We start from the raw sequence: 25,717 nt of genomic DNA, 5'->3' as shown, positions 1-25,717 counted from the left end.
GCCCACAGTATTATGTCCCATAGTGGCCCCTGCACACAGTATTATGCCCCATAGTGGCCCCTGCACACAGTATTATCCCCCATAGTGGCCCCTGCCCACAGTATTATGTCCCATAGTGGCCCCTGCACACAGTATTATCCCCCATAGTGGCCCCTGCCCACAGTATTATCCCCATAGTGGTCCCTGCACACAGTATTATGTCCCATAGTGGCCCCTGCACACAGTATTATCCCCCATAGTGGTCCCTGCACACAGTATTATGTCCCATAGTGGCCCCTGCACACAGTATTATCCCCCATAGTGGCCCCTGCCCACAGTATTATGTCCCATAGTGGCCCCTGCACACAGTATTATGCCCCATAGTGGCCCCTGCACACAGTATTATCCCCCATAGTGGCCCCTGCCCACAGTATTATGTCCCATAGTGGCCCCTGCACACAGTATTATCCCCCATAGTGGCCCCTGCCCACAGTATTATCCCCATAGTGGTCCCTGCACACAGTATTATGTCCCATAGTGGCCCCTGCACACAGTATTATCCCCCATAGTGGTCCCTGCACACAGTATTATGTCCCATAGTGGCCCCTGCACACAGTATTATCCCCCATAGTGGCCCCTGCACACAGTGTTATGTCCCATAGTGGCCCCTGCACACAGTATTATGTCCCATATTGGCCCTGTACACAGTATTATGTCCCATAGTGGCCCCTGCACACAGTATTATCCCCCATAGTGGCCCCTGCACACAGTGTTATGTCCTATAGTGGCCCCTGCACACAGTATTATCCCCCATAGTGGTCCCTGCACACAGTATTATGTCCCATAGTGGCCCCTGCACACAGTATTATCCCCCATAGTGGCCCCTGCACACAGTATTATGTCCCATAGTGGCCTCTGCACACAGTGTTATGTCCCATAGTGGCCCCTGCACACAGTATTATCCCCCATAGTGGCCCCTGCACACAGTATTATGTCCCATAGTGGCCCCTGCACACAGTGTTATGTCCCATAGTGGCCCCTGCACACAGTATTATGTTCCATAGTGGCCCCTGCACACAGTATTATGTCCCATAGTGACCCCTGCACACAGTATTATGTCCCATAGTGGCCCCTGCACACAGTATTATGTCCCATAGTGGCCCCTGCACACAGTATTATGTTCCATAGTGGCCCCTGCACACAGTATTATGTCCCATAGTGACCCCTGCACACAGTATTATGTCCCATAGTGGCCCCTGCACACAGTATTATGTCCCATAGTGGCCCCTGCACACAGTATTATGTCCCATAGTGGCCCCTGCACACAGTATTATGTCCCATAGTGGCCTCTGTACACAGTATTATGTCCCATAGTGGCCCCTGCACACAGTATTATGTCCCATAGTGGCCCCTGCACACAGTATTATGTCCCATAGTGGCCTCTGTACACAGTATTATGTCCCACTGTGGACACCCATAAACAATTATTATACTCTATATATCTTTTCAGACCCCAGATTATAATAATCGGAGACCCGGGGGAATAAAAACATAAAAAACCACTGTTACTTACCTGTCCCCGGCTCCTACGCTGTCTTCTCCGCTGCTGTCCTTGTTCTATATGTATCTTGTTCTTACGCGTACGGGTGTAAAATACTGACGTGTGAACGTGACTTAAAACCACATCCAAATGTTAAAAAACTCTTATTTTTTTTATCATGTTTATTTTACAGTTTTGATCAAAAACAAGTCACGTGAATGTCCGCTAAGGCTGGGTTCAGACTGGGCAGTTAAAGAGGGAAATGAAAAACACGTGCGGTTTCGAAGCTCTTCTGGTGCCAGGTTGCGTTCACATCTCCGCCTGGGGACTCCGTTTCCCATTCTGCTTGAAATTCTCTGCATTTTTCACGTCTTTTGGGTGGAAACTCGGACCCCATTATAGCCTATATAAGTGGATGACATATAAGTTATAGCTTCAGTTCACACCAGCTTTTGGCTTGCAAATCGGGGGATCGAGACGGGTGGATGAAACGCCAGGCTAGATAGATTTACCTAATGGTGTCAAAACTATGGACGTCGCCGTAAAAAATAAAGCATGAAGTGAAGGCTGCATGTGAACGTTCGCCTATCCTGATTGTAAGAACCTGCGGTGAGTTTAGGTAACGGCCTCGGGTCACAGAGCTGAGCCGACTCTGGTCTATATGAGGTTAGGCCTTGGTGGAGCAATGGCGTCTGTGCAGGAGACCTCCCAATGTCGGCCGTACACCTATATACTATATACACATAGACCATTGGTAGAAGAATAACCCGACCTTATCTGTCACCTTAATAAGATGATCTCCGACGCCCGGGCCAGGAAGGGTTACCGTCACTTTTATTCTAATTTTAGACCACTGAAGGGAATTTACTAAAATTATTCCGTGACTGTGACCTAATAATCCGGGGTCGCTCCCATGTGCCCGAATACAAACCTACCTGAGCCAGTGCCATAGACTTCCTATATAAGTCTCACCAGCTTTCTGCCATGACTTATTGTATATTTGTTGGGCCGCCGCGTCCCGTCCCCATTCCGCCTTGGTTTTCATCAAAATAGTCCAGCAGAGCGTAGAAAAACCAATAGTTTTACCTTGTATGTGATGAGCAGACCGTCCGCCATGTTTCTTTTTCTACTTGGTCCTATGAATACAAGTCGGCCCTTTCTAGCCAGCCAGATTATGGCCCCTGGACGGCAAATGTCCAAGGAGGGAGGGCTAATGATCCTCAGGTGAACCAAAGACACACAGCTTTAGCCCAGTCAGGAAAACACCCATCTTTCCCTGGATTCTGCAAGGAGGGGAGGAGGAGGGGGCTACCTGGGAGGGAGGAGTGGTCCGGGCACTGGCCATAGGCTGAAGGGAGACCTGGATACTTGGTCATTCATCAAAGACCCAGCCAAGGAGCAGCAGAGAGAGCCCTGACCCTGGGACCGCATCTAAGGAAGCACCCCGAGCCCGAGGAGCGGCCCCAGCCAACCAAACCATCACTTTATTAGGTAGTACCGTTTTTCTATTCTTTTATCCCATGTTATCCGCTGGTATATAGCTTTGTATATGTTCGTGGCTTGGGGTAATAAATATATAGAATTTATAAAGCTTGTTTCGTATTATCCTGTATGAGCCCTGGTAGACTCGGGGGACGTGAGTGGGAGGTCAGAAAGGTGCCAAAGTGGTTGGTGAGGTGAGATCCTTCACAAGGTAATTGGGATAAACATGTATACGGATAGCATGATAATGTAGCTGGCGTCCGATCTACAGGCATCATGATATAGCGCAGGAGGAGCTGAACAGATTGATATATGGTTCTGTGGGCAAGGGTCCGTGTAGCTTCTCATGTATGGGGTGGGCTGAGGAGTCCAGTGGGCAGTCTTATGAGCATGCCTATAGAGAAGCATACCTCCCAACCGTCCCAATTTCCGCAGGACATTCACAATTTTGGTGATGTGTCCCGCGGTCCGGTTGGAGGGAAGTATGTCCCGATTTCAACTCAGATTGCCACCCAGAGATGGAGGGACATGAATCTGGGGGCAGAGATGCAGAGGACATGAATCTGGGGGCAGAGATGGAGGGGACATGAATCTGGGGGCAGAGATGGAGAGGACATGAATCTGGGGGCAGAGATGGAGGGACATGAATCTGGGGGCAGAGATGGGGGGACATGAATCTGGGGGCAGAGATGGAGGGACATGAATCTGGGGGCAGAGATGGAGGGACATGAATCTGGGGGCAGAGATGGAGAGGACATGAATCTGGGGGCAGAGATGGAGGGACATGAATCTGGGGGCAGAGATGGAGAGGACATGAATCTGGGGGCAGAGATGGAGGGGACATGAATCTGGGGGCAGAGATGGAGGGACATGAATCTGGGGGCAGAGATGGAGGGACATGAATCTGGGGGCAGAGATGGAGAGGACATGAATCTGGGGGCAGAGATGGAGGGGACATGAATCTGGGGGCAGAGATGGAGAGGACATGAATCTGGGGGCAGAGATGGAGGGGACATGAATCTGGGGGCAGAGATGGAGGGACATGAATCTGGGGGCAGAGATGGAGAGGACATGAATCTGGGGGCAGAGATGGAGGGGACATGAATCTGGGGGCAGAGATGGAGGGGACATGAATCTGGGGGCAGAGATGGAGGCACATGAATCTGGGGGCAGAGATGGAGGCACATGAATCTGGGGGCAGAGATGGAGGCACATGAATCTGGGGGCAGAGATGGAGGCACATGAATCTGGGGGCAGAGATGGAGGGACATGAATCTGGGGACAGAGATGGAGGCACATGAATCTGGGGGCAGAGATGGAGGCACATGAATCTGGGGGCAGAGATGGAGGCACATGAATCTGGGGGCAGAGATGGAGGGACATGAATCTGGGGGCAGAGATGGAGGGACATGAATCTGGGGGCAGAGATGGAGGGACATGAATCTGGGGGCAGAGATGGAGGCACATGAATCTGGGGGCAGATGAAGGGTGTATATGAAACTGGGGGAGAGATAGAGGGGGGACATATAATTTATGGGTGACTGTAGGAGGATTATACTGTGTGGGAGCATGTGAAAAAAAAAAATGAAAGAGAATGGGCGGAGTCAACATTAAAGTGGGCGGGGCCAGTTTTGCACATTTTGTCCCTCTTTCCAGTTTTCACAAGTTGGGAGGTATGGAGAAGGCTGCTAAGGACCGCCCACTGGACTCCTTAGAGCTGGGACCTACAAGCTTTGCTGAACCTTCGCCCCATATTTCTTTACCTGCTCAGTAACATGATGCCGGTAGAGTGAACTAATTCATTGTAACGGTGACGGGATCACTTTAAATATGGCTTTGGGGTATTTTAGCAGTCACATACCCCCAGACTTGTACTCCTTCAGGTTCCTCCACTGTGACGATTATGGTGCAGGTATTCACCCCTTCTTTAAGGCTTTGTTCACACCTGCACTGAACCTTCATTGGGGACTTTTTCCTCTGCCGTTTTAAGTTGAAGAGTGATGGACCCCCCATTCTAGGGGTCCGGCAGACACGCGGTGTAACCACTGTCTTAGAGGTCTGTGTCCCCGTTAACCGATCCAAACAACAGAGAAGCGACACGAGTGTGACTTTAGCGTAAAAATGATATTTCAGAGATTTCTGCGGATAGAGAATGCTGCCAGCAGTGCCAGGGTTAAAAAAAAGAGGCGCCCCAAGGACGCAAGGGCTCCCACCTCTCCTCATGTCCCATGGGCCAATCATCTGAGCTGAAATACCATTCATAACCTATGGACTGGGGTGGCGCTATGTTTAGGAGAACATCCATGTTCTGGACAACTCTTTTATCTGCCATGGTCCTGCATTTGTCTTATGGTGCCACATCGTGTCTCCAGTCTTGTGTTATAGGACGGTTTTCTTTACACGTCTACACCAAGGACATGGACAATCCTAAGGAGATCTCAGAGGGAATACTAAACCTCACGCTGGAGATTATCTACGTACTGACAGGCCAGGTGAGGGGTCCAGGAGTATACCCAGTTCTTTTATATGAAAAGCCGAAAGTCCCCACCCCCACAGTGTAATGCCCCACACAGTATAATATGCTCCCCACAGTGGCCCCACACAGTATAATATGCTCCCCACAGTGGCCCCATACAGTATAATATGCTCCCCACAGTGGCCCCACACAGTAAAATATGCTCCCCTGTGGCCCCACACAGTATAATATGCTCCCCTGTGGCCCCACACAGTATAATATGCTCCCCTGTGGCCCCACACGGTATAATATACTCCCCTGTGGCCCCACATGGTATAATATACTCCCCTGTGGCCCCACACAGTATAATATGCTCCACACAGTGGCCCCACATGGTATAATATGCACCCCACAGTGGCCCCACACGGTATAATATGCTCCCCTGTGGCCTCACACGGTATAATATACTCCCCTGTGGCCCCACACAGTATAATATGCTCCCCACAGTGGCCCCACACAGTATAATATGCTCCCCACAGTGGCCCCACATGGTATAATATACTCCACAGTGGCCCCACTCGGTATAATATGCTCCCCTGTGGCCCCAACCTGTATAATATGTTCCCCTGTGGCCCAACACGGTATAATATGCTCCCCACAGTGGCCCCACACGGTATAATATGCTCCCCACAGTGGCCCCACATGGTATAATATGCTCCCCACAGTGGCCCCACACGATATAATATGCTCCCCACAGTGGCCCCACACAATATAATATGCTCCCCACAGTGGCCCCACATGGTATAATATGCTCCCCTGTGGCCCCACACGGTATAATATGCTCCCCACAGTGGCCCCACACGATATAATATGCTCCCCACAGTGGCCCCACATGGTATAATATGCTCCCCACAGTGGCCCCTCACAGTATAATATGCACCCCACAGTGGCCCCTCACAGTATAATATGCTCCCCACAGTGGCCCCTCACAGTATAATATGCTCCCCTGTGGCTCCACATGGTATAATATGCTCCCCACGGTGGCCCCACACAGTATAATATGCTCCCCTGTGGCCCCTCTCTCCATATAATATATTCTGTAAGCCCTGAGCTGCTTCAGGCAACAAATATTTGCAATGTTCGTCCCTCCGGTTCTTCTCAGTATTACTATTATAGTCTGGGGCCTCCTCACCTGCCCCGGGGGTCACGAGGGGTGCGTTAGTGTAATGATATAGAGTACGCCACTACCGTGCCCACATCAGACTCCAGCCCTGTCCTCAGCAACACAAAACTGTGTCGCCTACATAAAAATCTTTTGTTACGGAGAGGAAAAACTATTAAGAAACAATCGTAGTACTTGTGGAAGAAAATGAGCAAAACCTCAGTTCACGCATCGAAATACACCCCCCCTGATCCCAACACAACTCCATTTGTGGTTTTGGTCAGACGTACGTCAAAATTTTTTCTATCTTGCAGGATTACGTGTTGGTGAAGAAGTTGGGAGACCTTGTCATACCGAGCAGAGAACCTGGTGAAGGATTGTGCAGGGACCTGATTCCCATCCTGGAGCTGTCGCCTCTATCACAGGGACATGAGGACAAGATGGAGAAGATCCGGGACCTCACCAACAAGATGATACAACTGCTGACCCTAGAGGTGAGCGCTGCTGGGAATGGCGGGATGTTATGGGAGACCATTGGAGGTGTCTGAGTGATGACGGTGTCTTTGTCTTGTCAGGTTCCTCTCAGATATGAGGACACTGCCGTCTATTTCTCCATGGAGGAGTGGGAGTATGTAGAAGGACACCGGGATCGGTACAAGGACGTTATGGTGGAGGACCCCCGGCCGTCCTCTGTAGGAGGTAATATACTTATTATCTTACAGACTGTCTGTATCTCATCCAACAATTGGTTTGGCTTAGCAGAGGGGGTGCGACCTCCAATGTAACACGGTGCAGAGATTGGGGGGAAGTGCTGTCTAAGCTAAGCCAAGTAATGGGCAAAAGATTGACCACGTGTGTCCTCTAACCTCTGCCATTGTGGTGCAAATCTAAGGACTTCATCCTAACAAACCATGGGTGAGACAGCAACAGCCGGGCCACATGTTCCAACCAACAAGTAGGGACTTATGGGGACAATCTAGTACCACTGCCCTGTCTGTGCAATCCCCATGGAAGGGAATGGGAGCGATAGAAATGCTAATAGTTATGCCAAGATGGGGACAATCTTATTAGGACTATTGACGTTTACCATTCCTATTAGGTCAGCCGTAACAAACTCTCCATCTGGGATCGATAAAATAGTCATAGGGAATGAGATTAAACAAACGTCTCCATTCATTGACAGATCCCTCTTCTAATATAAGTCCAGGAGAGCCAAGGACCTGCGGAGATCCTTCACTGATCCGCACCGATAATCCTGAAAGTCGTCCTCCAAAGTCAACCAAAGAAAAAGCTCCAAAACCAAAGCGAATTACTAGGGGGAAAAGTAAACTGGATACAACCCAACATCTCAAATATTGTCCTACAGACTCAGACAAGGGGGAAAGGAACAATGTCCTGGTGAAGAAGAAATCCAGAACCTTCTGTAAAGAAGAACCCAAGGACGATGCAGCAGAAGATCCACCAATGGACCAGACGTCAATAGAGTGTGAGGAGACCTCGGTCTCGCAAGGAGCCTCCAATGAAGGATCACATTGTTCATCTCAGAAAGCGAAACCTCCCAGCACCGAATGCAACCAGTGCGGCAAAACGTTCACTCGTAAATCTGCTTACATCGCTCACTACAAGACGCACTTGGAGCCCGACACCTACACCTGCAACGACTGCGGGAGATGTTTTGGGAACAAGTGGCGCTACGTCATCCATCGAAGAAGCCACACAGGAGAAAAGGCGTTCTCCTGCTCCGAATGCAAAAAGTCTTTCACCTGCAAGTCGTATCTGGTCAGGCATCAGAGAATTCACACGGGGAGGAGGCCCTATCTGTGTAAGGAGTGCGGAAGGCGTTTTTTTGGGAGCACACATCTGACGCGCCATTTGAGGCTCCATACTGGGGAGAAACCTTTCTCTTGTGAGGAGTGCGGCAAGTGTTTCACCGACAAGGCCAGCTCTCTGAAACATCAGCAAGTGCACACCGGAGAAAGGCCGTTCACGTGTCCGGAGTGCGACAAATGTCTCGCCAGTAAGAGCAGCTTCGTGGTGCACCTCCGTACCCACACGGGAGAGCGGCCCTTTAAGTGCTTAGAGTGTGAACTCTCCTTCTCCGACAAATCGCGACTTTGTAAACATCAGAACACCCACGTAGGCGTGAAACCGTTCTCCTGCCCCGAATGCGGCAGAAGTTTTGCCCGAAAGGCGCACCTCGTCAGGCATCAGCGCACTCACACGGGGGAGCAGCCATATTTCTGTAACGAATGCAACAGGCGCTTCACAAATAAGGTCAATCTGGTGAGTCACATGCGCTGTCACACCGGAGAGCGGCCATTCTCCTGTCCAGAATGCAGCAAGAGTTTTAAGTTTAATGCCCAGCTTGTCGTCCACCAGAGAACCCACACGGGGGAGAAGCCTTTTGCTTGTACCTACTGCGAGGTGAAATTTTCCAGTAGGCCAAACCTTGTGAAACACGTCCGGATTCACACGGGAGAGAAGCCGTTCCCCTGCACACAGTGCGACAAGCGTTTCAGAAGGAAGTCTCATCTGGATATTCATCTCAAGACGCACAGTAAAGCTTCGGAGTATTCTTGCGACAAGTGTGGAAGACGCTTTAGATTTCAAGGTTTCCTGAATAGACATCTTAAACTTCATGAAAAATAGCAAATCTAAAAGTTCTCCCCAAATTGAGGTGTCCCCATCTTTCATTGCCTCACAGTTGAGGCCATCACTGATGACCTTCCAAGCTGGATTTACCGTCCCCCTGAAATCGGCCTTCTACGTATACAATGGTCAATACTTTGGTGACCACGATGGTCCTTCCATGTGACCGATACAGTGAGAGGAACTTGAGGAACATGTCTACCTTGCTCCATGAGCTGGTGGAGAAGGAAAGTGGATGTCGTAGTCCATCGCGGTCACCTTTTGAACCTTCATATATTGAGTAGTCTAAATGGCCCCCACTCTGCACATTGGGAAGAAGGGAAACACAACTTACACTTTTATTTTAGAAGACAGAGGTGGTCAAATTTTGGATCATCGCAAATCTGGCAGGTCATGGCCTGTGTAAGATTCTCCAAGACCTGACCTATAACACGAGCACTGGCCGGATCACCTACACCAAAGCTAAGGCACCAGTTGGGGTCCGCTGTGCCGACATAACCTCGTGTCCTTCACACTGGTCTCATGGCGTTCTAGTATGTCGGTCACTTCATTCCATCCATGTTTTTCAGCGATGACATAACGGAAGTGTTTGGTCGGTCAAAGTTTTTGAAGACCCGTTTTCTGACTGTGAAGGATTTGACAACTTCACTGGTGAAGATTTGGGAGTTGGAGTTTGGATGTTGTTCCTCCCAGTTTCTACGTCGTAGCTGAGAAGACCTTCAGAGCAGATCATGGTTGAGATGTTGACCATATTTTTGGTCTTTTTGGAAAGTATCTACTCCCAGTTCTCCAAAGGGGTCTATGGATGGAAAATAAGATGAGAAGATGGCAGCCAAGAAGACAAAGGTTGTATCTCTGAGCGACGCCAAGTTACGTTACCCACAAATGGTTGGTTTTGTGTTTCTTGTGTGAAGTTTGTATTGAGAATCCTCATTACTAATAAAGCGTGTGAAGTGTTTCACAATCAGATACCTGGACAATGGTCTCCTGTATCTGGGGAACTCCTGCTCATCTAAGACACCGATATTAAAGGGGAGGTTCGGCTTTACAGGTCTTCACACAGTGATGTCACAGTACAGGATAATACACACAGTGATGTCACAGTACAGGGATAATACACACAGTGATGTCACAGTACAGAGATAATACACACAGTGATGTCACAGTACAGGGATAATACACACAGTGATGTCACAGTACAGGGATAATACACACAGTGATGTCACAGTACAGGGATAATACACACAGTGATGTCACAGTACAGGATAATACACACAGTGATGTCACAGTACAGAGATAATACACACAGTGATGTCACAGTACAGGATAATACACACAGTGATGTCACAGTACAGGGATAATACACACAGTGATGTCACAGTACAGGGATAATACACACAGTGATGTCACAGTACAGGGATAATACACACAGTGATGTCACAGTACAGGGATAATACACACAGTGATGTCACAGTACAGGGATAATACACACAGTGATGTCACAGTACAGGATAATACACACAGTGATGTCACAGTACAGGATAATACACACAGTGATGTCACATTACAGGGATAATACACACAGTGATGTCACAGTACAGGGATAATACACACAGTGATGTCACAGTACAGGAGTCATTGATGTCATATGATGTCACACTATATGATGTCACCCTATATATGATGTCACACTATATATGATGTCACCCTATATATGATGTCACACTATATATGATGTCACCCTATATATGATGTCACACTGTATATGATGTCACCCTATATATGATGTCACCCTATATATGATGTCACACTATATATGATGTCACCCTATATATGATGTCACACTATATATGATGTCACCCTATATATGATGTCACACTATATATGATGTCACCCTATATATGATGTCACCCTATATATGATGTCACCCTATATATGATGTCACACTATATATGATGTCACCCTATATATGATGTCACACTATATATGATGTCACCCTATATATGATGTCACACTATATATGATGTCACCCTATATATGATGTCACACTGTATATGATGTCACCCTATATATGATGTCACACTGTATATGATGTCACCCTATATATGATGTCACCCTATATATGATGTCACCCTATATATGATGTCACCCTATATATGATGTCACCCTATATATGATGTCACCCTATATATGATGTCACCCTATATATGATGTCACACTGTATATGATGTCACACTGTATATGATGTCACCCTATATATGATGTCACACTGTATATGATGGCGGTATATAGACATCTGTCCGTATATATGACATATTATAGCTCCGTGTATCACTGTCCGGGCTCAGCACTTGCACTTAGCGCCTTCTGTGAGTCTCTTCTCTACTGCGCATGCGCCGTCTGCTTTTGATTCGCGCAAGCCCGGTTGATAATTGTGGCGTCCCGTTGCTATAGGAGCAAGGATCTGACATCACGGACAGGCGGCTGCCGGGACTACATCTCCCATGATGCTCGGCTGACACCGGAGCCAGCGTCGGGCCTTTGTCAGGGGCAGAGAGGACTGGAGCTGGTGCTGCCGGGATGGGGGTGTAGCGCCGCGTAGTCGGGTTGTCGGAGGATGCCGCCGGGGATGTCATTGTGCGATACACGTGACGTCATATAGTCCTGGCTCATGTCGTGATAGAACACTATACACCCGGCCGCTGCAGAACCTCTTTGAGCAGCTGGAGGTGGCCCTTGCAATGGTGACTAGTGTAATGTGGCGGCCCCTGGGAGCCTCCCTCTGTTAACCCCTCACGTGCTGGAGCCTTTTCCCCTGGTTTTGGATGCTATGAGGTCCCGGCAGCGTCACATGACCCGCACCCCTCGCCTGTCCTGAGCCGCTGGAGGAGAAGTTGGACAGTAAGTGACACGTCTATGGGGTAACGGGATAGGACCGACTGTAGGGATCCCATCAGATCCCTACAATCTGCTGTCATATCCGCGCAACGTGACCTGTAACAGGAGGGGGCGCTGTTGTCCTGGGTTTGGTCCTTCCGTCACCTTCCTCTGTCTGTTGTGCAGTTACAGCAGCAGGAGGGGGCGCTCTGGCTGTTGTAACTGAATCCAGGCAGCAGAGGTGACAGGGGAGGGAGACGAGCGCGTGTGTGCGGATAGTGTGTGTGTGTTATACAGAGGTATATGTACCTCTGTGTATATTATGTATATGTGTAATATGTCGTCCTAGTTCACACGGGGACATGGACGCTGATTTCGCGGCCAAATCCGCCTCCATAAAATGTAGCCCTGTGTGAATTGCTAGCTTTTTTTTTTTCTGCTAGCTTTTTTTTTATTGCTAGCTTTTTTTGCTAGCAGAAAAAAAAGCGACATGACCTTTCTTCAGGCGTTTAACGCCTGAAAAAATGAATAGGAGTCTATGGGGCGCTAGCGGTTTTTGGTCGCTTATTTTTGCAGCTGTTTTGGCAAAAACAGCGATTGAAACCGCTAGCGTTTTTTTTTTTTTATCATGTACTTTTTTGTAATGCAAAAAAAAAAAAAAAGCTTCAAAAAAACAGTGACTGAAAAAGCGTCAAAAACAGCGTCCAATGCAAAAAACAGTGTCCAAAAAAAGCGACGCTGAAAAATCAGTGACAAAATCAGCTAGGCTTTTTTCACGTGTGAACTAAGCCACCCAGACTCTGCATGCTTTCCTCCCATATTGGTGCAGTTACATCCTCCCTCTCCCTACAGCGATCCCTAGTGCTGCGAAAACTTAGGGGGTCAGTCCTGGTCTGAGAGTACGTGACCGAGCGTGCAGGCCAATGGGGCCCACTTCATGGTGGAATGCACTTGGGTGACTCTCGGATGACATCTGAGTAGCCTCGGTCCCCCTGGGGGGGGGGGGGGGGGGGGTTCCCTGCCGTTCTGATGTCACGAAGCATCAAAACCGCCCCCCCATTGGTGAAGTCTCAGCCTCCCACTTGGTCATGTCCCATGGTATAACTAAAGCCTTGTGGGCCCCGGTGCAATCTTTTGTCCGGGCCCCCTTACTCACCCCTATAGTGATGTTTCGGGTGCTGAGGAGTGTGGTCCGTCTCCAGGAGCGCGGCGTCTTTGCAGTGTCTCTATCTTTGGATACTTATTTGCGAGTTCTTTGTAAGGGATACATTGTATCTTTGTATAAACAACATAGGAGACTCTGCATCTCCGATAGACGGAGCTTGGACTGCGATCTACTCCTCTTCCTATGTCCATAGCCCCTTCTTTCTATACTTGTTACTACTTCGCGCCCAGGAGTGTTTGCCAAGTGATTGCCGGAGCTTTTTAGGCGTTCCAGTCTAGTTATAGAAGGGGTTAACTCCACTGTATCCGAGCAGGGTTGTGGAAATTGGGGTTTCATTTTATCATGTGTCCTCCCCAAAGTATTGGCACCCCTGCAATTCTGTCAGATAATCCTCCGTTTCTTCCAGATAATGATTGCAAGCACAAATTCTTTGGTATTATCTTCATTTAATTTGTCTTCAATGGAAAACCACAAAAAGAGATGTCAAAAAGCCAAATTGGATATAATTCCACAGCAAACAGAAAAAAGGGGTGGACAAAAGTATTGGCACTGTTTGAAAAATCATGTGATGCTTCTCTAATTTGTGTAATTAACAGCACCTGTTACTTACCTGAGGCACCTAACAGGTGGTGGCAATAACTAAATCACACTTGCAGGCGGTTGAAATGGATTAAAGTTGACTCCACCTCTGTGACTGGTGAGGGGATCATACATGTGTTCCTCTCTATGTTCATGCCTATGATACGCCATGTTTTTGGAACTTCAAAAGAAGGGAACGGAGACGCTGCACTTTTATGGCCACCTCTCCTGAGCCGTAGCAGCCGCAGATGTCTGTCATAAGAAAAGTAGTGACGGTAAAAAGATGTGGTACACATGGCCGTCAGTCCGATTGTAGCTGTATACACATGGCCGTCAGTCCGATTGTAGCTGTATACACATGGCCGTCAGTCCGATTGTAGCTGTATACACATGGCCGTCAGTCCGATTGTAGCTGTATACACATGGCCGTCAGTCCGATTGTAGCTGTATACACACGGCCGTCAGTCCGATTGTAGCTGTATACACACGGCCGTCAGTCCGATTGTAGCTGTATACACACGGCCGTCAGTCCGATTGTAGCTGTATACACACGGCCGTCAGTCCGATTGTAGCTGTATACACATGGCCGTCAGTCCGATTGTAGCTGTATACACACGGCCGTCAGTCCGATTGTAGCTGTATACACATGGCCGTCAGTCCGATTGTAGCTGTATACACATGGCCGTCAGTCCGATTGTAGCTGTATACGCATGGCTGTCAGTCCGATTGTAGCTGTATACACACGGCCGTCAGTCCGATTGTAGCTGTATACACATAGCCGTCAGTCCGATTGTAGCTGTATACACATAGCCGTCAGTCCGATTGTAGCTGTATACACATGGCTGTCAGTCCGATTGTAGCTGTATACACATGGCTGTCAGTCCGATTGTAGCTGTATAGTGCCTGACTTTCAAAGGAATACAAGACGGACAGTCGGTGTGGTAGACTAAGCGCACCGTGGTGAGCGTACGTATAGTAAGACCCATCTCCAGCTCTATACTCTTCCACTTTGTCTCTTTGTTCCCCCATACAGTATAATGACCCTATTATAACCCTGACACGGAGTGCCCCCATATTACAGTGTCCCTCTATTGGGGCCCCCACCATATAAAGTCCTTCTCCTGGTACCTCCACAGGGCCCTATACTTGGTCCTCCACATTCTTTCCCATCTCTTTTAGCAGCGGCTTCAGGGAGTGGCCGGGGGGATATAAGAGACGTCACGTCATTGTGCCTGTTGCTCCTAAGACACCGGGAGCAATGGCCGGCTGACTGGTGAGGCAGCGAGCAGATGAGTGAAGTCAGGACATACTGATACTGACAGACCGCAGCGGAATCTGGGACTGTCCCACTAATTTGGGGATGGTAGGGAGATATGTAGTCTCCATATTTCTGTGGTAGGTTAGGATTCAGTAGTCGTGAGCTCATTGGTAGGGTTGAGCGATCGTGTTCGGAAAAGATCGGATTCCGATCAGCAATCGAGAAAATTTCACGATCGCCATCGGAATTCCGAACATGATCTTTTTAGGTGGGATTGAGAGCGGTGATTATTTCCCATAATGCTTTGCTACTGGCCAAACGTGAGAAAAGCTAACAATGTTAGCCTTCACACTGAGTATACGCTCACACTCAGTGTGAAGGCTCCACTGCGGTTCCATAGGAATGAATGGAAGCAGCCTGCACACAGCCTTAACCCCTTGCGCTGGCTGCGTCCATTCATTCTAATGGGAGACTAGCTAACATCTCTAGTAGCTACTTACCTGCAGAGATGGCTGGTCCAGTGCCCGGTGTTCTCGTTCTTCTTCGCTTCGCTGCCCCCGCCTCCCAGGTTAGTGTTAAAGAGCTAGGAAGAAGGCGGGGTTTGTGGCTTAGGAGAGTGTGGGCGGGTACAGGGCGAGGACACGTGACGTCTCCCCTCCCAGTACCCGCCCACACTCTCCTAACATGGGGGGCAGCGAGGCAAAGAAGAACAAGAACACCGGGAATCGGAGCAGCCATCTCTGCAGGTAAGTGGACACCAGGGGGCACTAAGTAGCCAGAGGATTAATAAAAAATCACTACACAGTGTAGAGTTTAACAGTTAAAGCGTTCACTTGTTATACTCCATGCTGTATAGTGAATAGGATTGTTTTTAAAATCCGATCTCCGATGAGTAAAAAATCCCATTGACTTGCATTGAGATCGGAATTGGGATCGAGATCGGGTTCGAATGAAAAATGATCGGAAATCGGATTTCAAAATCGATCCTGAAAAGTCAAGATCGGCTCAACCCTACCCATTGGTTATCCCAGGTCCATAAGGTCATCTGAATTGTGGAGGGGAAGTCCAGAGTAATGGGAGCAGCACGAGAGAAGACCTGATGTGTTACTTGGATATATATAACTAGGGAGGGAGAGGAGGAAGGAAAATACTCAGCAATAAATGTATTCTTTGATTTATTTTTTCTGTTTTGGTCAGGCAGTTTGTTGGAAATTTCAGGGACCCCTGAGAGAGGCCGGACGCACAAGGTCTTCGTGATTTATGGAAGATGGAGATGGAAAAGAATCACATGATGGAGAGGATCCTGAGCCTTGTCCTGGAGATTGTCTATTTGCTTATCGAAGAGGTGAGCGCTTGTTTGTCAGGACTCGGGGTTCCCGTACACATAACATAAATGGGGGAGAATCTGTCATATAATGTGTTTGGGGGTGAGATGCCAGCGGAAACAAAGGTCAAGCATGTTGTATCTGGGCACGTCCGATATGTCGTATCTGGGCACGTCTGATATGTGGTATCTCGGCACGTCCGATGTGTCGTATCTCGGCACGTCCGATGTGTCGTATCTCGGCACGTCCGATGTGTCGTATCTCGGCACGTCCGATGTGTGGTATCTCGGCACGTCCCATGTGTGGTATCTCGGCACGTCCCATGTGTGGTATCTCGGCACGTCCCATGTGTCGTATCTCGGCACGTCCCATGTGTCGTATCTCGGCACGTCCGATGTGTCGTATCTCGGCACGTCCCATGTGTGGTATCTCGGCACGTCCCATGTGTGGTATCTCGGCACGTCCCATGTGTGGTATCTCGGCACGTCCCATGTGTGGTATCTCGGCACGTCCCATGTGTGGTATCTCGGCACGTCCCATGTGTGGTATCTCGGCACGTCCCATGTGTGGTATCTCGGCACGTCCCATGTGTGGTATCTCGGCACGTCCCATGTGTGGTATCTCGGCACGTCCCATGTGTCGTATCTCGGCACGTCCCATGTGTCGTATCTCGGCACGTCCCATGTGTCGTATCTCGGCACGTCCCATGTGTCGTATCTCGGCACGTCCGATGTGTCGTATCTCGGCACGTCCGATGTGTCGTATCTCGGCACGTCCCATGTGTGGTATCTCGGCACGTCCCATGTGTGGTATCTCGGCACGTCCCATGTGTGGTATCTCGGCACGTCCCATGTGTGGTATCTCGGCACGTCCCATGTGTGGTATCTCGGCACGTCCCATGTGTGGTATCTCGGCACGTCCCATGTGTGGTATCTCGGCACGTCCGATAAGTTTTATCAGTTGCTCCCGATCTGTTACCTTGTATAGGATTATATCATCGTGAAGAAGTCTGGTGACAACGTGGTCTACAAGAGCAGCACTCCGGACCCCGATGTGAAGCAAGAAGGACCCCTGGAGAAGACCAAGAAGAACACGCGGCTGCTGGATCTCACCAACAAGGTCCTGCAGCTCCTGACCGGAGAGGTGAGGGCGGCTCAGAGAACACACACAATGTAGGGGCAAATAAACATGACTAGCCACGCCCATTAACTGCTAGCCACACCCACTTGTCTCTCCACTCTTCTGATATGACAAGCAGATTTAGAATAAACGATGACTGACGACCTTAGAAACCACTACTGACATAATCCATCCCATAAATGTGACCCTGTGTCTTTCGAGTGGGTGGTAGATGTTCTCCTATAACTACACCTGGTGTTACAGCTCAGGGCCATGGAGGTGAATAAGGTTGAGCTGCAATACCAGACATGGACATGACCAAGAGAGGCGCTGCTTCAGTTCTTATCCTGGGCAACTATTGGATTCTCTGGGGTTCGGATGCCTTTAAAACAAAATGTAGAGATAGATTTTGTTCTATATTTATTGTGTTTGCATCTTCTTACAGTTACACAGTGACATGGAGGAGGCTGAAGAGAAGAAGAAGACGGAACATCTTCACTCGGGCTTTGAGAGTAAGAAAAGAGTTCACTGGCACGATAAATATAAGATATATCCAAGTCTAGGGTCAGTGCTGAAGGATTGGTGTGGGTAGCCCCGCCTCCTTGTCACTTTGTCATAGAGATTATAAGAGACTATAAGTCCTGACCATTGGGGTGGGAGTTATGGAAACAGCTGGATGCGGCGGCGCTATATGTTTCAGAAACACCTATGGGGAAAAAAAAAACAGCCGCGTTCAGCTCCCAACCTTCTGGCCCAATAATAGACACAGATATCTTCACCATAGCCTTTCATATCCCTTTAAAAAGAACCTTTCACCAGTCAGTGTCCGGCCACTGATTTTGACGCAGTTGGAATTTTTTCTCTAGCCACCACTGTTCCTGAGCAATCAGTGCAGGTAGTTTTGCTGTCTGATTTGACTTTCTAGTAGGTGGTGTCAGGCAGGAACAGATAAGGAGATGTCCTTCTGAGCCCTGACATAGTCTTCCTCTGATTAGAAAGTGAAAGTGAATCTTGCACCTTTGCCTGATCCTCCCTAGCACCACCCACTTGACGGTGAGACTCATTGATAGATGAGATACAGCTCCGTGTTCTGGAGCTGTTCGGCACTCAGAGAATTTTGGGTCGGTGTCGACTGTCTGACTACTCAAATCTTCCAGACTCCCCTTCCTAACATGCCGGCCTGTTTTCTGCTTCACCTTTCCGATGTCCCCCTCCGGGCCTATCGTAAATCGGTGATACGGCACATGATTAGTGCTGCCAGAGCCTGTATCCCGGCTCTGGAAATCCCCCAACCCACCCTCTCTTCGCCACTGGCTCTGCAAGGTGGAGGACATTCAATCTATGGAGGACCTCTCTTCGAGACACTCACAAGGTTTTCCTGAAGGCCTGGACCCCCTGGATCCTGTTCCATGGGTCCCAGCTGTATAGAGATATCGTAGGCTAAGGTTTGGGGCCTTGACCCGGGGTCTCGTTGGTGATTTGGATCTGGGGTTCCCCCCTCCTCCTTTTCCTATCTCTTCCTGCTTTCTTCTCCTTTTCCTTCTCTACTTTCCTCCTTTGTACCCTTTGCTCCCCTTCGCTTCCCCTTCTCCCTTGCCGTTCTTTGGCGGCGATGGCGCTTCTCTTGGCCTGTTAGTTCTTGAGAGGTCCTGTCTCCCTATTTTGTGCTCTACGTTAAATTTTTGGGCCTTTGGTATTATTCTGGGCCCTCCGTTTTGATAATCATTTGATTGTTGTTGCAATCTGTTCTACCTTCTGTATTTCTTGTGTTTATAAATAAAGAATGTATAAAAAAAAAAAAAAAAAAAAAGAGAGATACAGCTCTGATTGCTCAGGAATGGTGGGAGCCAGAGAAAAAAAATTCCTACTATGCCAGAATCAGTCAAGTGGTAGCTATTAAAGGATGTGTGGAGGTGGTGGATGGTTGACTGTGCACTGATATATATATTTTTTCTCGTATCTTCTCTTTGTATCATTGTCTGCATTTCTTTCCACTAGGGTCATCTGCTGCCATGCCTGAAATTCAACCCCCATCTGGTCCCGTGCGTCTGAAGAAAGAAAGGCCTAATGCCGACATCCCCCATAAAACCTCCATGACCTCGTGTCGAGATAGCGCAACACAAACCGAGGAAACCAGCCCCAGCGAAACTGGACCGCTCCCTGAAATTTACATACACGTTCCCATTGACCAGTCAGAATATTTATCTGTTTGTAAGAAGGGGGGCGCAGTGTCTGGTGACCCGGCATTCATGGCTAGTAACATTTGTAAGCCCTTGGTACATACAGTGGTGCACGGCTGTAGCGAGGAGACCCATGTTGAATCCAAACCCGCCGCTACCGAATATAGAGTTGTCAAAATTAAGGAAGAACCTGTTGATTGGGATGAAGAAGTTTCCAGATCAGAACTGCCTATGCAAATAGAGCACGCACAGACTAGGCCGAAAGGGAGCCTTTCTTTATATCCCGAACATCTAATGGACCAAGTACCACCGTACACCACCATGCAGATAAAGCAAGAGACCGCCACTGACGACGAGGGATCTCTCATAGAGACCGGCATCTCCGTTTCCGTAGAACAATCGCAAAGGCACTTCATACTCGCCGACAACGTGGAAGGAAGCTTTAGGGACACGGATATCAATACCGGCTCGGACAATTCCCAGATAGATTACGGCTCTTCTTTCCTAAAGGGTCAATACTACGAAGAGGACGAGATGGAGACGAGTCCTGAGGAATTAGCAGGTGCTCAGTTGTACCAGGAGCCGTACATGGAGGAGATCACCTACGAATACTACACCGCTCATTCCAGCAACTTACACCAGAAATCCGACAACCAGGACAAACCGTTTTCCTGCTCAGAATGTGGAAAGAGTTTTAAATACAATAGTCTTCTCCTCCACCACTCGAAATCCCATCAGAAGAAGCCACTGATCTGTTGTGAATGTGGAAAACAATATTCTTGTAAGACAGAGTTCGATATACACCAGAGGATTCACACGGGCGAAAAGCCTTTTGTCTGTTCCGACTGCGGGAAGGGGTTCCGGAGAAAATCTCACATGCTCCGACACCAGCGAATTCACGGAGACAAGGAGATCTATCCTTGTCCAGAATGTGGCAAGTCTTTCCACCGCCAGGACGTGCTAAACCAACATCGGAAAATACACAAGACAAGCCAAGGCGAGGCCTACACCCCCAGCAAACACTCGCAACCGCAAACCCCCTATGCAACCTATGAAAAGAATGAGAAGTTCTCGTGCTCTGAATGCGGGCAAAGCTTCGATGATGTCTCACAACTTGAGGAACACCAAGTGGTTCATGCAGGGGAAAAGCCATTTTCTTGCACAGAGTGCGGCAAATCATTCCGCTTCGAAGCCCTTCTGGAGTTGCACTGGGGCAGCCATATTGCCGCGATCTCCTGCCCTGAATGCGGAAAGAGCTTTGCGAGTCAGAGTCTTCTCAACCACCACATGAAGATCCACGCAGGAGTCAACGATTGTATTTGTTCCGAATGTGGCAAAGAATTCCCCAGTCGTTCCCAGCTGGTGGACCATTACCGAACGCACACGGGAGAGAAACCGTACATGTGCCCCGACTGTGGGAAGTATTTCCGACGGAAAGCGCATGTTGTCAGGCACCGCAAAATCCACAAGGGCAATAAACCGTTTTCCTGCCTCGAATGTGGGAAGTGCTTTGAGAATCAGGAGTTTCTCGAACGACACGCAAAGATGCACAAGAAGAAACGACCGTATATCTGTGCTCAATGCGGGAAAAGCTACACGAAAAATTCTCATCTCGCCAGGCACCAGAGGACACACACGAGGCATACCTGTCCCCGGTGCGGAGAAAGCTTCCAGTATCCGGCCCTCCTGAGTCAACACATGAAACTTCACACCGGCAAATCAGACTTTGACTGTCCTTGTTGCGGGAAGACCTTCACCTCCGACGTGGCCCTGATTAAACATCAGAAAATCCACGCGAAAGAAAAATCTTTCATCTGTGCCGAGTGCGGGAAAAGCTTCACCTTCTTCTCCCATTTCATGAGGCATCAGACCACACACTCAGGAGAGAAGCCTTTCGAGTGTCCGGAGTGTGACAAACGTTTCACGCGAGAGTCGCATCTGCTCAGACATCGGCGACAACACGACAACCCATGAGCTGTAACCCTTGTGAAGAGTCCGATCCATCAGCAAGTTATTTATTTAGTGCTTTTCGATTATTTCCGGAATGTGCATGGCCCTTCTCACCTTCTTCCGTTTCTTTCTAATTTTATATTGTCAATGTAAAAAAAAAATAAGAAAATCTCCTCTTAAGTTGATGTGACAAACAATCGGTGGAGTTTTGGCTTTGGTTGAGAGAGTATAATACAAGAGAAGCGAGAGCTGCTTAGTCCCCGCTGAGGCCTGTTTCAGACGGCTGTGATATAGCCATATTATTTTTTGTCATCTGCACGGTTTTATTAGGTTTTTAGGCTACAGTCACACACACCAGTTACCCCAGGAGCAAGACCGCAGTCAGGAAGAGTTGACTGGAGCGTTGGTTGGACATGCATGCTGCCATTTTGTTCAAGTTAGTGTCAGCTGGTGATCAAAGGGGTCTCTGACTTGGGGAACGCAGATATAGGCAGAGGACGGAGTACTGGGGGTTGTTAGAAGGGTGTCCATCACTTCCATACTCTCCCTAAGCCCACTGGATGTACATCCCCACCTATGGAATAGTACCATCAAAATGCGCAACATTTGTCAGGGACCACTTGTGAAGAACCATAGGGACCATTGTATCTTATCAAGTCACAAAATAGACAAAACAAGTGCAATAGCTGGTACGGTGGGGTAGAGGGCCGACAATCTACGAGCAAAGGGAGATAAAATACAGTAGATGAGGGCAGAGACTGTTCAGATGGCGGTGCAGTGATCCCACCAAAAAGTCGGGGCCGAAGAGCATCCAAAAGCAGATGATGATGTCAAACACTCTCATTTTTGGCTGACCAGTAGCTAAAACTTTCCAGCATGGTTGAAGTTTTTGGCAGACATCCCGAAGAGTCTTTTATGGTGAGACTCTATAGCGAGGCGTACGAGAGGCCGGCAGTGTCCTCCACTGAGGTAGATGGAGGTGGACGGCTACAGATTCCAGATCCAGATGGAAAGAGGAATGGTTCAAGCCAATGGACAATAAAGCCACCCAACCACCCCATGGCTGTATTACGGGCGTCTGAAACTAAGGCCTAAGCGACAACCCAGTATTTAGGACTGTGTCAGCTCTTCTTTTCTTGGTGTCAGATTTTGGGATTGTTGGTACCAGTAATTTTCTATGTTGAGTTCCATGTGAAGAACAGTTTAGCAGAAATTCCTCAAGTGGCCCGAAAACAGGGTCCCTCCTCAACGTGACCGGACGAGAGGAATGTTTTTGGGTTATGGCTTCCAGTGCAGATACCATGCGGAGAACCTCCACGGTGGCACCGGCTGTAAGACAAGATCTCATGAGATAGACGGCTGTTTGTAGGGTCCTTCATGTTGTACAGAGATCTATACCGGTGGCGGAGAAGTTGGATTATGAATTGAACGACACGTTTTCTCCCGTTGAGTGTACAAGCTGATGCGTGACCTGTAAGGACGTCATAGAAAATAAACCCTGTTTTTTACATGGAGATTGTCCTCAGTTCTTATTGTTATATATAATCAGACGCAACGTGCCGCGAAGGATCTTCCATCATGTCCACCAACCCCGACTCCTTGCATCCGTCAATATTCCACTGCAGCTGCAATTTTTTCTCTAGCCCCCGCCATCCTTGAGTGATCAGTGCACTTAGTGTCAGCACCTAATATGCTAAGTCAAGTGGGTGGTCCTGGGATGGAGCAGGCGCCTGTAGTGCGGGAGAAGCTTCATATCACACCCGGCATGGATGTTACAGGCTGGTTACATTCTCCCAATATGATGGATGGAGACCCCTCTATAATGTCACCACTATGGCCAATCCCATCCACACACAAACTGCAGCACAAAGTTTCTTGGGCAGAGGGTTCTTACCCCATAGCGGGTCATTTTCTTGGTTCAGCGTAATGTTCGACCTCTCCAATACAAAAGTAGAAAACCAGTTGGGCCGCAGGTTTTCCATAGCCCCCTACTTAAATACATCCCATTGTGGTCCCAGACAGTATAATATCCCCTTGTATCGCCTGCAGTAGAACGCCCTTCTGGCTCTGCAGTATAGTCTCCCTTTAATGTGGCCCCCATGGTATCGTGGGTATAGTATCCCCCTTAATATAGCCCTCATGATATAATGTCCCTCTTATTACAGCCCTTACAACATATGTAATGTCACGTCGTGTACCTCGCCCCCTTTCCCGCGGACCACTCCTCTATTATCAGCAGACGTGCTGCAGTGACCTCTCTACATCTCCCCCGACCACTTACAAAATACCAGGAGCAGAGACTGGTGAAGCAGGGAGCGGAAGACTTCACCCCTGTACTGAGCTCCATGTAGCGGACAGCACCATGAATTTGGGATGGGTCTGATCGGTGGGGGTCCATCTCTAATGACAAGGATCCTGTATAGATGAGCTTTGCCTCTCCATTATCTCTACGTTACTGTGATGGTAGTTTGGCGCTATATTCGGATTCTCACCCCCCGTCCCATAGAGGTGAATAGAGCTGCGGCAGACACTTTTGACCTTCCTGTCCGTTCATACGTGGGACCCCCGTCCTCATAGTAGTCCTGGACACTTGGTACGTTGCCTTTAAAGATGGGACAGCCTAATCTGCACCATAGGCGGATCTCTCTTTTTTTTTTTAACGTTTGAGATATTTTCACTCAAAAAACCGCACACAAAACCTCGCGAGTTTATTTTTATTAAAACATGTTAAGAAATAGAAATTCGTAATAGTGTTCTAAAATAATCCCCATCCCCCCACCACTAGGCTACAAGGGGTACCACACGCACCCAAGCCCTGGGCCTTAGGGGGTCTGAAAATTCCTCTGCTACATATAAAATGCTAGTGATAGAAATGGCAGGCGGCTCCGGGTCACATCCATCATGGCGGTTCATACACAAGAAGATCCATTTATAACACGATCCTACTCACGGCCCAGGATATCATCATGTGTGTAGACTTTTCGGTTTCTGAACTGCAGCTTTGGCTTGGCCTCCTTCCCTAAATATAATATAGAACCCCTTATAGTGGTCGCCTAAGAATCTTTAGGATAGGTCAGGGGTGGGGTCTGTCGCCTGTCCCCTCCTCTGATCAGCTGAAGTGGTATCCGGATGTGCACAATGTACGACGCGATAAGCAGTCGGCTCCGTACACTATGTAGCTGCCCCTTAATAGCTGGCCAATACGGGATGGGCACTACACAGTGTACAGAGCTGTCAGACCCCACTGGTCGGCTACTGAGGGTCTAACCTAATGTGTGTAATCTCGGACAACCCAACAATTGCAGAATTTTGCTGCTTTTATATCCCTGTATTCTCTCATCCATATTTTTCACTGCCCTGTCCTTGGTTTTTTGCAGGATAATTGTAGAGTTTTTACAGTGTTGGCCAAAAGTATTGCCCCCCTGCAGTTCTGTCAGATAATCCTCGGTGTCCCCCAGATAATGATTACAAGCACAAACTCTTTGGTAATATCTTCATTTATTTTGCTTGCAATGAAAAAACACAAAAGAGAATGAAAAAAAAAAGTCACAACATTGATCATTTTACACAAAACTCCAAAACTGGTGCGGACAGAAGTATTGGCGCCCTCAGCCTAATACTTGGTAGCACAACCTTCAGACACAATAACTGCGCACAACCGCTTCCGCTAACCAGCAATGAGTTTCTTACAAGGCTCTGCTGGAATCTTAGACCCTTCTTCTTTGGCAAACTGCTCGCGGTCCCCCCTGAGATGTGAAGGGGGCCTTCTCCAAACTGCCACCAAGAGATCTCTCCCCCTCCCCCACAGGTGTTCTATGGGATTCAGGGCTGGACTCATTACTGCCACTTTACAAGTCTCCAGGGCTTTCTCTCACCACCATTTTCTAGTGCTGACCTGAAGTGTGTTTTGGGTCCTTGTCCTGCTGGAAGAGCCCTGACCTCTGAGGGAGACCCAGCTTTCTCACACTGGGCCCTACATGATGCTGCACAATGTGTT

General features: G+C 48.6%; 1 protein-coding gene across 2 annotated transcripts; it reads left to right on the top strand.

Moving 5' to 3' along the window:
- The first annotated feature begins 11,806 nt into the window (after window positions 1-11,806).
- Window positions 11,807-23,211, top strand: LOC142219333 (uncharacterized). Of its 2 annotated transcripts, none has more exons than XM_075288309.1 (5): window positions 11,807-12,168; window positions 16,365-16,491; window positions 17,459-17,614; window positions 18,036-18,102; window positions 19,589-23,211. In XM_075288309.1, exons 2-5 carry the CDS (start codon window positions 16,414-16,416, stop codon window positions 21,742-21,744), a joined length of 2,457 nt encoding a protein of 818 aa, XP_075144410.1. In that variant the 5' UTR covers window positions 11,807-12,168; window positions 16,365-16,413; the 3' UTR covers window positions 21,745-23,211. The 2 variants fall into 2 exon arrangements, with proteins under 2 accessions (XP_075144410.1, XP_075144409.1); XM_075288308.1 differs by having other exon boundaries at window positions 16,344-16,491.
- The last annotated feature ends 2,506 nt before the right edge of the window (window positions 23,212-25,717 follow it).

The sequence above is a fragment of the Leptodactylus fuscus genome, chromosome 10, assembly GCF_031893055.1.
Source record: "Leptodactylus fuscus isolate aLepFus1 chromosome 10, aLepFus1.hap2, whole genome shotgun sequence".
In the NCBI taxonomy this organism is placed as follows: domain Eukaryota; kingdom Metazoa; phylum Chordata; class Amphibia; order Anura; family Leptodactylidae; genus Leptodactylus; species Leptodactylus fuscus.
This window is presented reverse-complemented; position numbering and strand designations above follow the sequence as displayed.